Raw genomic sequence first — 12525 nt, 5'->3', positions numbered from 1 at the left:
CTCTGTTGCGTACGCTACTATCAACAGAGCCCACCACCTGTGTACATCTTCTCCTCCACCCGGATCCATCACCATAACTGGATCCTTCACCATAGTGCAGCCTTGGAGCAGAGTCCACCACCAATTGCAGAAGTCCAGTAACATAGTCCCAAAGATGAGTTCAGCTCCTGCCCAAAAAGTCAAGCATGCTTGAGTCCAGCTCTCAGCAACCAAGTCCCGCATGCTGAGTGCAACTCTCTCTATAGTCGTCACTCCACCAAGCCATGCAAGCACTTCCTGCCGACACCATAAACTGTGACTCCACCACGCCATGCCAGACCTTCTTGCAGACCACATAGCTGCCACTCGTCCCCTCTGGCTGGGCTGCGCAGGACTCATGTTCAGCTCCTTCCTCACCCAGGCTTGCTTCCCAAATGACGAACACACAATCACCAAACATGATCAAACACACCTGAACTCTTTTATAGAGCCTCACACCTGATTTGTAATTAAGTGAGCATTAAACCAAAGAAACTAAAGTGCACTACCGCTCACCACCACCGGGGCAACTAAGAATGAACGACACCACGTGTAATAATTCTAATGGCCACCGGGGGGCAATCACACCACTTTGGCACCACCAAAGGAAAAAAGTTCACTTATCCATTTAAACTGTCAGATCCACGCTGGATCATGACAGTACCCCCTCCTTAATGAGGGGCCTCTGGACCCTCAAGACCACTCCTCATTAGAGAAACACCTACAGCGGGGACGCCCAGATCCTGAGTTCACCCCACCACTACTTGACACTTCAGGTTAATGACAAACGCACCGCTGGTATTGGCAATACATGTTCGCTTTGGAGGCACCACTCATCTCCACAGTGCCGACCTGGGGAACGAGGATATGTATGTGAAAGTTTAGTATGCGCTGGTAACACTTCGCAACACACTTCCACTGATTTTTTGGTGGCCACCCATACACGCTCGTTCACACACAGGTCCGGACCTGAACGTTTATTGCACACATTCGTTAGTCATAAATTTGTTGAACTCATTCTGCACTCGACAACAGAGTCGTCCCTCCGCTGTAACTACACTCTCACCCCTGCTATTCACCAAGGGACACCACCCTCCAACCCTTTCACCATGAGGTCTGCGCCTCCCAGGGTTGGTTAATGGTGAGGGGTGAGATTTGTCCCTACTCCCCCGCAGCACACCTGCTGTTCACACCTGGAGGTGAAGGGACCACGAATAAGGAGGAAATATACACTTGCTGGTCGCCTTCCTCCAAACGACCAGGAGGGGGCGGCCTCTTCGGTGGTATAGAAGATTTGGCGTCAGCCCCGCGGACTATAACACCAGTCTGCTCACTACAGGGACGTACCCCTTCACCTCGGGGAACCCCAGACAGCACCATGGGGATCACCAACTCCACCCACCAGTCTGTTTTCGTCCATCTGTATGAACAAGTCCCGCTCCCCAGCAGCGACTCTAGGGGGCTTTTACCAGACCCGCAATTTGCCAAAGCCGCCATTCTGATTTCCTGGTTGCCTGAGCAGAGGCCCCAGACCCTGCTAACTGCTGCTGCAGAGGCTCTAACACACCTTGCCACTCCTCACTCACCTCAGAGAGGCCCGGCAGCAATTACTCAGCGGTCTCCACATGGCCAAGGCTCACCAGAAAAAAAAAGTGGGGTTGGTGATAATGTCACGGTCACGTGTGTCTGGACGCAGCGAGTACCGCAAGGCGAACCCATATGACACACGTGACCCTGGATACATCGCCTCCAGTTGGGCGAATTTAAATAATAGGACGTGCAGCTGGATACACCGCGTCCAGTACTGGCGAATTTAGATATTACACGTATATATAAAGTAGTCTGGAAACCCCGCCTCCAGTAAGGCAAATTTAAATAATAAAGGGGAACCTGGGTAACATTAACAATGGTGGGCCCTGCAATAGGGAATAGGGAAGTGAAGACCTCCTGTATTCCCTTGAGCCAGTGTCCCTGCACTCCTAACGTTCCCTATGCCGGTTCCGCACCAGGCGACGCACAGGAACCTAAAAACCCTAGCTCGCCCTGAACCTAAACCCTCACTAGGGAATTGGTCGGTGCGGAAACTAATCCCACCACTGCACTAAACACACATGAGGGAAAATGACAATACAGGGGAAACACCACTTAGCTTTGCTCTGTTGCGTACGCTACTAGCAACAGAGCCCACCACCTGTGTGCATCTTCTCCTCCACCCGGATCCATCACCATAACTGGATCCTTCACCATAGTGCAGCCTTGGAGCAGAGTCCACCACCAATTGCAGAAGTCCAGTAACAGAGTCCCAAAGATGAGTTCAGCTCCTGCCCAAAAAGTCAAGCATGCTTGAGTCCAGCTCTCGGCAACCAAGTCCCGTATGCTGAGTGCAACTCTCTCCATAGTCGTCACTCCACCAAGTCATGCAAGCACCTCCTGCTGACACCATAAACTGTGACTCCACCACGCCATGCCAGACCTTCTTGCAGACCACATAGCTGCCACTCGTCCCCTCTGGCTGTGCTGCGCAGGATTCATGTTCAGCTCCTTCCTCACCCAGGCTTGCTTCCCAAATGACGAACACACAATCACCAAACGTGATCAAACACACCTGAACTCTTTTATAGAGCCTCACACCTGATTTGTAATTAAGTGAGCATTAAACCAAAGAAACTAAAGTGCACTACCGCTCACCACCACCGGGGCAACTTAGAATGAACGACACCACGTGTAATAATTCTAATGGCCACAGGGGGAAATCACACCACTTTGGCACCACCAAAGGAAAAAAAGTTCACTTATCCATTTAAACTGTCAGATCCACGCTGGATCATGACAGCAGCCTTCTTTATTCAGTCCAAGCTGAATATTGTTAGGTAAGCTTGCATGTTTTTTTTTTTTTCATTTTAGGCTGCACAGTTGAGCTGTTCATAATTAGTTGTATGGTAATGGGCAATACTTTTAAGTGGACCTGCAATTGCATGAGAGCTATGACCCCTTCAGTCAGCTGATTGGTGAGGGAGTTCCGCCAAATATTGATGACTTGTTCTAAAGTTTAACCATGAAGTTTAAAGAACAGGAGCTACAAAACCACTTTATTGGTCATACATTGCAGCCTTCAATCCAGTCAATTAATACATATTCTTAAATTCCTAAATTGATTCTGTTATCACTTTACAGGAGGTAGCTGTAATGTTCCTTTCATAAAAAGTGACCTACTGGTTGCAGCAGCACCCATCGAATTTCCCCTTTGAAGGGAATTCAGGTGTTCCGTAGCCAATATTACACCGTCCCCTATAACCTCCCCTACACACACATACACACACACACATACACACACACAACGAAACACTGATGTTTAGGTTCAAGGTAAAGCCTTAAAATTTAAGCATTGAAGTCTAGAATCAGATATTTAATGAACACCTACCATCACATGCAAAATTAAATTACCCCAACGATACATGAAATGCTTTTGTTCAATTTAGAAAGCAGTACGATTTGTTTATGATTGTTTATCAAGTGCATAATTTTACAGCGGAAAAGTTGTGCAGTCGATTGAAATGGACATGGACAGTGTCTGTGTTCTCCTATTACTCATGTTATATAAATTTTTCCCTCACCAAATCCATTCTGAATCAATCACATCCACTTTATCTAAAGCAAACTTAAAGTATACATTCAGGTCATAATAACGCCACTCCATCATTCGCATGTAAAAGTAGTGGTATGCACATCAGTAGGAGAAGAGGTCGAGGAGCGGTGTGTTCATTCTGTAACACCACGTGGCAGGTCACCAGATACCTAAGGCTTCAGGTGTCTAAGGCTCTGCATGATTAATGTCCATTGATGTGTAGAGGAAGAGGAAGGGAAAACATGGGGTATAGGTTTAAAAAGATGTGCTGAATTGAGGTTAAAAAAGATGTCGCTGAAAGGAGATGGCAGAAAACGCAGTTAAAATAGAGAGGAAAATGTTGGGCGGAGAAACGAGCCATTAGCTTTTCTTTTCTCATTGTGCCTATTGTCTGTTTTTTGCCTAAACCAGCTGAAAACGTAATATAATGAAAATATTCACTTTTTCCCCTACTGATCCTGCAGTATTCCTATACTTTCCTTACTAGCAGCCATCATGTGACCACTGCAACACTGTTTTCCTTTCCTAGTAACCACCACCAAGGAAATAGTAGCAACTACACTGCTGATTTATGTTATAACCAATGTACAGCTAGCATCTGCACGGCAGTGACCAGAGGTTGAGGTTTCTATCCTGGTCCCTAAGAGACACATTTTAATGGTTTAGTGTCCTTTAGCTTGAATAAAAGAGGATGTACCTGAAAATTTGCCATTTAGGACATTATGGTAAATCGGCATATAATGAATAAAACTCCCTGTTTCTGCAAAGGGCAATGTAATAACCTAGAATAATGTTTCCCTGCACAGCTTAACATATGCCCAATTTTAATTAAACTGAATTGCTGCTATTCAGGGGTGGACATATCATATGGTGCAACCTGTAAAGCCACACAGGGAGGGGTACATATGTAAAAGTGCCTACATCCAGCTCCAAAGCTGTCAGCAACTTCTGTCACAAGCACAAAAAGGGGTACTCCCTGCACGCTTTCCCTAACCCACAAATCCTATACAAAGTCTCTTGTTCACTTGGATGAAATAAAAAGGACTTTGGAATACTTAATCCATCTGATGAGTGCCACATTATTTTTCTTTACACATAAGTAATAATAATAATAATAATATTAGTAAATACCTCTAATTAGAAATGTAGTAAAAGTCTTCTGATTCGCTATGTCGCTTACCCCATGTGCAGGGCATTGAAATAGCTTAAATATCCAATGTTACAACCACTGACAACTAACTGTCACAATATGAGTGGTTGTAACCATGGATACCTAATGTACTGCAATGCCCTGCATATGGGGTAAGCGACATAGCGAATCAGAAGAACTGGTATCTGCTAATAATACTATTATTACACCTACTTATTGGTATAGGATCTTAGGAATGGGAATACCCAAGCACCAATCTTCTCAATTTTTTTTTTTAATTCAGGTTGAGTTGGTGAGAGCTGCATAGATGCTCTCTTTTGTCAGCACACATGACTATCTAGAAGGCAAAGGTATTCGGGAAGTGTTGGTCGGTTACCAATAAATATTATTTTTCTTATATGACAAACACAATGTAATCTTTAAGTGTGACTATTAAGTCCCTGATAGCTATATACACTGCTCAAAAAAATAAAGGGAACACTAAGATACCACATTTTAGATATCACTGAATGAAATATCACACCTGCAAATCTTTATTCATTACATAGTGGCATGCGTTGAGAACAAGAAAACATAAAAATGATCAATGTAAATTAAAATTAATATCCCATGGAGGTCTGGATTTGGAAGGATACTCAAAATAAAGTGGAAAATCAAATTACAGGCTGACTCAACTTCAGTGGAAATGCCTCAAGAAAAGGAAAGGAAATGATGCTCAGTAGTGTGTGGCCTCCTCGTGCCTGTTTGACCTCCCTACGACACCTCGGTATGCTCCTGATGAGTCGGCGGATGTTGTCATGAGGGATCTCCTTCCAGACCTGGACTAAAGCATCCACCAACTCCTGGATAGTCTGTGGTGCAACATGATGTTGGTGGATGGAGCGAGACATGATGTCGCAGATGTGCTCTGCAGATTCAGGTCTGGGGAACGGGCGGGCCAGTTCATAGATTCAATGCCTTCATCTTGCAGGAACTGCTGACACACTCCAGCCACATGACGTCTGGCATTGTCCTGCATTAGGAGGAACCCAGGGCCAACCGCACCAGCATATGGTCTCACAAGGGATCTGAGGATCTCATCTAGGTACCTAACGGCAGTCGGGCTACCTCTGGCGAGCACATGGAGGGCTGTGCGGCCCTCCAAAGAAATGCCACCCCACACCATTACTGACCCACTGCCAAACTGGTCATACTGAAGAATGTTGCAGGCAGCAGATCATTCTCCATGGCATCTCCAGACTCTGTCACATCTGTCACATGTGCTAAATGTGAACCTGCTTTCATCTGTGAAGAGCACAGGGCGACAGTAACGAATTTGCCAAACCTTGTGTTCTGTGTCAAATGTCAAGCATCCTCGATGGTGTTGGGCTGTGTGCACAACCCCCATCTGAGGACGTTGGGCACTCAGACCATCCTCATGGAGTCAGTTTCTAACCATTTGTATGGACACATATGGCCTGCTGGAGGTAATTTTGGAGAGCTCTGGCAGTGCCCCTCTTGTTCCTCCTTGCCCATTTGCTGAGGTAGCGGTCCTGCTGCTGGGTTACACTCCTATGGCCCCCTCCATGTCTCCTGGTGTACTGGCCTGTCTCCTGGTAGCGCCTCCAACCTCTGGACAGTAGGCTGACAGACACAGCAAACCTTCTTGCCACAGCTCGCATTGATGTGCCACCCTAGATGAGCTGCACTACCTGAGCCACTTGTGTGGGTTGTAGAGTCTGTCTCATGCTACCACAAGTGTGAAAGCACAACCAACATTCAAAAGTAGCCAAAACATCAGCCAGAAAGCATTGGTACTGAGATGTGGCCTGTGGTCCCCACCTGCAGAACCACTCATTTATTGAGGGTGTCTTGATAATTGCCAATAATTTCCATCTGTTGTCTATTCCATTTGCACAGCAGCATGTGAAATTGATTGTCAATCAGAGTTGCTTCCTAAGTGGACAGTTTATGAAGGATGTGTGATGGGTATATGGGCACTCGACTATGGGATGGCGAATTTGTATGATGGGTATATGGGCATGGGACTATGGGATGGCGAATTTGTATGATGGGTATATGGGCATGGGACTATGGAATGGAGGATGTGTGATGGGTATATGGGCACTCGACTATCGGATGGAGGATATGTATGATGGGTATATGGGCACGGGCCTATGGGATCGTGGATATGTATGATGGGTATATGGGCATGGGACTATGGGATGGAGGATAATTATAATTTGCTATAACTAACCACAGTTAGTTACTATGCCCGGGCAGTGCCGGGCTCTTCAGCTAGTATATATATATGCACATATTTATATATACACATATAAACAAATTCACTGAAGTATGAATGTAGCCATCATTACATACACTTTGGGGGATCACTTACATCCTCAAAGAAGCTTTACTCCTAATCTAGTGTGTATTTTATGCATAAATCCTTAACCAATTGGTTCAACTTCCATTTTCAAATGAAGACTACTCAGATCCTAATAACTTCACATGCTGTTGTGGGTTGTAGAGTTGGTCTCATGGTACCACGGGTGTGAAAGCACAACCAACATTCAAAAGTGACCAAAATATCAGCCAGAAAGCATTGGTACTGAGATGTGGTCTGTGGTCCCCACCAGCAGAACCACTCCTTTATTGAGGGTGTCTTGATAATTGCCAATAATTTCCATCTGTTGTCTATTCCATTTGCACAGCAGCATGTGAAATTGATTGTCAATCAGAGTTGCTTCCTAAGTGGACAGTTTGATTTCACAGAAGTTTGAATTACTTCGAGTTATATTCTGTTGTTTAAGTGTTCACTTTATTTTTTTGAGCAATGTATATATATATATATATATATATATATATATATATAATATACATATTTACATATAGACATATACACACATACACTGAAGTGTGAATGTAGCCAACATTACATACACTTTGGGGGATCACTTACATCTTCAAAGAAGCTTTACTCCTAGTCTAGTGTGTATTTTATGCATAGATCCTTAACCAACTGGTTCAACTTCCATTTTCAAATGAAGGATACTCAGATCCTAGTAACTTCATATGCTGTTGTAGATAGAAGAGAATTTCTATAGTAAATACTTCACGGTCCAAACCTGGCCAACATGGACAACTAACAGAGTATTGTAAGGGTCAGAGAATTTGACACTTTATCCACTCTACATTTCAGTGAACACAAAATTCTTACTAATACCATCACCCATCTACAATTCTAAGACTTATTTTTACCCTTTTGGATGATAAAAATGTGATTACAAAAATGAATACATTTGTAGCATGACACAAATTTTTCTGACAAAATAGGATTTTAACTGCTGCAATGTATAGTTAACAGTTTGTGGAGTTCCTCTCACTATGAGTCTGCCTTGAAAACAACCTTGTTCTAGACAAAACCACTTGTATGTTTTTCTGTGTCCATGATGATAAAAATAAACGTTATGATTTTATTATCATAAAGGTTAAATGCCTTCCATCAATAGGGAGAAAAAAGAGCAACAAATCTAACGATAACCAAATATTGAAGAATTCCAAAATACCAAGAATCTTGGAAATAAATGTCATTATAAATACTACTTATATTTGGGAAAATGGTAGCATACATTTAAAGACATTAACTTTTGCTGTTTTAAGGGAGCCTGAAACAATGGCCTAACACCCCAAGGCTGAGTTCACACGTTGGATTTTTTTCGCGTTTCCACGGCGGTTTTAACCGCGCGATTTTGCAGCGAAAACGCGAAAAATAAGCATCCCATGCATTCCTATGGGATTCCGCAATGCTGTGCTAATGCTGCGGTTTTTACCGCGGCAGAATCACTTCACGGTAAAAAACGCAGCATGCTTATTAATTTTGCGGAATCGCGGCGATCCCTCACCCATAGGAATGCATTGTTCTGCTTACTTTCCGCATGTGGGTGTGCACACCATGCGAAAAGTAAGCAGAACAATTGCGGATGGTACCCACGGTCTGGAGGAGAGGAGACTGTCCTCCGGGCTTTGGGTACCATATCCCTGTAAAAAATAGAATTTAAAATAAAAAATATTGTTATTCTCACCTTCCGACGTCCCGCGCAGCCTTCCCGCCTCTGTCCTCGCTCCCGTTCCCAGTAATCCTTTGCAAAAATGCCCGCGATGGTGTCCGTTCTCGTTGGATCGCGAAGTCTCGCGGTCATTTGCGCTACGTCATCGCGATTTACTGCGAGATGTCGCGATCCCACGAGAACTTACGTCATCATGGGCATTTTCGCAAAGGATTACTGGGAACGGCTGCGTGGGACGTCAGAAGGTAAGAATAACACCATTTTTTATTTTTTTACTATTTTTTACATCCTATCTTTTACTACTGATGCTGCATAGGCGGCCTCAGTAGTAAAAAGTTGGTCACACTTGTCAAACACTATGTTTGACGAGTGTGACCAACCTTTCAATCAGTTCTCCAAGCGATGCTACAGATCGCTTGGAAAACGCTAGCATTTTGCAAGCTAATTATGCTTGCAAAATGCCAGTTTTTCCGCGGGAAAATCGCGGGAATTTAAAATGCGATTTTCCCGCGGAATGGAATTCTGGAACTTTCGCGGTAATTTCCGCGAGAGTTCTGCTACGTGTGAACCCAGCCTAAATGTTAATGGGGGATTTCCAGCATCTTAAAAAAACTGTCACCTCCAAATGAAATAACATTTACAAAGTTCCACATTTATTTTTTAAATGCCTCACTACTCCAGCTTTGCAAATCCAGTGGTTCCTCTTGAGTTACAATATGGCATACCAGAACATAAATGCTGCAGCCAATCACTGGATGCAGTGGTCATATCAATATGTAAGGCACGTGACCCCTGCAACAAATGTTGGGCTGTAGCAGTCATGTGGCAGTATAACATGACATCACTTCAAGAAGGTAATTGGAGTTCAATAGTGGACCACTAGAATAGAGGCTATGAGATTGAAGGTGGTTGGGTGTTTAAAAAAAGACAAAATGGCAATTTTTGTATGTTGTAGTATTTTAGCTGCTGCTGAGATTTATAAATGAAAACAAAAATCCAGGAAAACCCCTTTAAGCCAATACATATATTAGTAATATACTTCAAAGTTAAATATCTTACCCATTTACATTTTTAACCATGATTCTTGTTTAGCTTGTACTTTGCATGTTTAATTCCAGAACTTTATTTTATTACATTCCTAATGACACGTAAGGTTCAGCTACAAGAATTAAATGTATTCCTATGCTCTCATTTATATCTATGTTCATCCCTGATATCCAATTAAGTATCCTTTCATTGACAATTGACTTACCTTAATTATGTTTAAAAAAAATAGTTAAAACTTTGAAATTTATAAACTCATCACAGTCATTTTGAAAAATTATGCAAAAAAAAACAAAACAAAAGCATAAACAAAATATAAAGCACAGTCAATTCCTATTACTGGAAACATAGTTGAATGTTCTAGTGAATAAACTCATTTCATCTAAAGTTTATAAAGCTATTTCTAAGAATATGGATTTCCTTGAAGTAGTAATTACATTTTATATTGGTATCTTAGGAGTTAAGTAACTTTGTTTCTTAACCTCAGGCATAAAAAAATTGTTCTTTGTGTTTACTCATTTTTTGTTGTTATAAAACTACTGTACATTTTGTTTAGTGAAACCTGTCCTAGACAAGAAATATCTGAAAGGAGATGTGTAAAAAAGACAATGTAGAGTATTTTCAATCATTTTATCTAAGCAAATATTGCATAAAAAAGACTATTAATTGAAAATATTACTATGATTGCACAGTAAGCAAAAATAATCAGATATGTGAAATTAACAGAAATATTTTGTTGTAAATTATAAAATGCACCAACGAATGCAGAAACCAAACCACAGCACTGTTTAACTTAAAGCCATTATTTTCCACAAGAGCTTTAGAGATATCAAGCCTCGTGAAAGTATTGTATAGAGTGAAGACATAATACACTTTTAAGTGTGCTTGGAATATGAATAAATGCACAAATGTGAACCACATATAAGACAAACATTTCATTCTTTATAGTATCCAGGGATATAAAAAAAAATCACTAGCACTGGTAATGATATTCCTGCATAACATGGTAAAATATATAAAAATTTAAAAAAATGTTATCTTCAACACAGTTTTTAATTTATTTTTAAAAGATGACATTATATAGGAGCAATCATATATAAGGTATCAAAAGCAAATGAAGTCATATTGAACCATAGACTTACCTATACGTTGTGCCAGAATGATCAGAGCTACAGACCAGATCATCCCCAGAATCATGGTTGCATTAATATTTGGTATATGCCTACATGCACCTGTAAAAACTATGGAGAGTGACCAGAGCAAATTGATATGGCCACTGCTAAATTATGGTATCATTGATATATTGCTAGAGCTGTAGAAACAATAAACTAAGGTTGCTAGTGAAGGAAAACATGGTTCACTATTATCTTCAGAACCTACATTAGCTAAAATAGTAGAATACGTGTCTTTCATTTTTTCCTAAGCATATCTCCTCCTCTTTCTTGCCAAAATTTTGATTCAGCTCTACAATATGCAAAGCAGGAAACCACAATGATGATTTCAACATTTCTACACCTTGCTTAAGCGCAAACAGGATTTAGTCAATTAGTTCAAAAGAACAATAGTCATATCCTTTTTCTTTTCTGCAAAACAAAAAAACTTTTTGATTGAAAATAACACATGTAGATGAGATACTAATGCAATTGTTTTTTTCTCTGCTTCCCTTAGTGTTAGGCTGCGTTCACACGTTCAGGTTTTTCTGGCTGTTTTTACCGTGCAATTTTGCAGCGAAAATGCTAAAAAACCGTATCCCATGCAATCCTATGGGATTCCACAATGCTGTGCTAATGCTGCGGATTTTCCCGCGGTTGAATCGCATCACGGAAAAATCCACAGCATGCTCATTAATTTGCAGAATCGCGGCAATTCCACCCACATAGGAATGCATTGTTCTGCTTACTTTCCGTATGCGGCTGTGCCCACCATCCGAAAAGTAAGCAGAACATTTGCGGATGGTACCCACGGTCCGGAGGAGAGGAGACTGTCCTCCGGGCTGTGGATACCATATCCCTGTAAAATATAGAATTAAAATAAAAAAATCTCGTTATTTTCACCTTCCGACGTCCCGCGCAGCATCCCCAGGCTTCAGCGATAAACGCAGCAGCTTCCGTTCCCAGTAATGCATTGCGATGATCTTTGCTGACATCACGTTTCACAATGCTGTAGCAGTCTCGTGAGACCATGACGTCATCAAAGGTTATTGCCGCAAAGCATCACTGGGAGCGGGAGCTGCCGGAGCATCGCGGAGGCCTGGGGATGCTGCACAGGACGTCAGAAGGTGAATACAACCGGATTTTTTATATTTTTTATTATTTTTAACATTAGTTCTTTTTACTAATGATGGTGCATAGGCAGCCTCAATAGTAAAAAGTTGGTCACACTAGTCAAACACTATGTTTGACGAGTGTGACCAACCTGTCATTCAGTTCTCCAAGCTATGCTACAGATCGCTAGGAAAACGCTAGCATTCTGCAAGCTAATTAAGCTTGCAAATCTCTAGTTTTTCTGCTGGAAAATCGCGGGAATTTAAAATTCGATTTCCTGCGGAATGGAATTCCGGAATTCTCGCGGTAACTTCCACGGGAATTCCACTACATGTGAACCCAGCCTGAAGGATATGGCTAATGGATGCAGTATAT

General features: G+C 42.1%; 1 protein-coding gene across 1 annotated transcript in view; it reads right to left on the bottom strand.

Moving 5' to 3' along the window:
* CD28 (CD28 molecule) overlaps positions 1–11246 on the bottom strand; it is an 82074-nt gene extending 70828 nt beyond the window's left edge. Inside the window, exon 1 of the mRNA XM_073541868.1 lies at positions 11029–11246. Coding sequence (XP_073397969.1) covers positions 11029–11083 — 55 coding nt within the window. The 5' untranslated portion in view covers positions 11084–11246. The remainder of the gene's footprint in view (positions 1–11028) is intronic.
* Between the last annotated feature and the right edge of the window lie 1279 nt (positions 11247–12525).

Source organism: Dendrobates tinctorius, unplaced genomic scaffold (genome assembly GCF_039654945.1).
Source record: "Dendrobates tinctorius isolate UK_male_01 unplaced genomic scaffold, ASM3965494v1 ptg000125l, whole genome shotgun sequence".
Classification (NCBI taxonomy): domain Eukaryota; kingdom Metazoa; phylum Chordata; class Amphibia; order Anura; family Dendrobatidae; genus Dendrobates; species Dendrobates tinctorius.
Note: the sequence above shows the minus strand (reverse complement) of the source record. Positions and strands in the feature narration are given on the sequence as shown.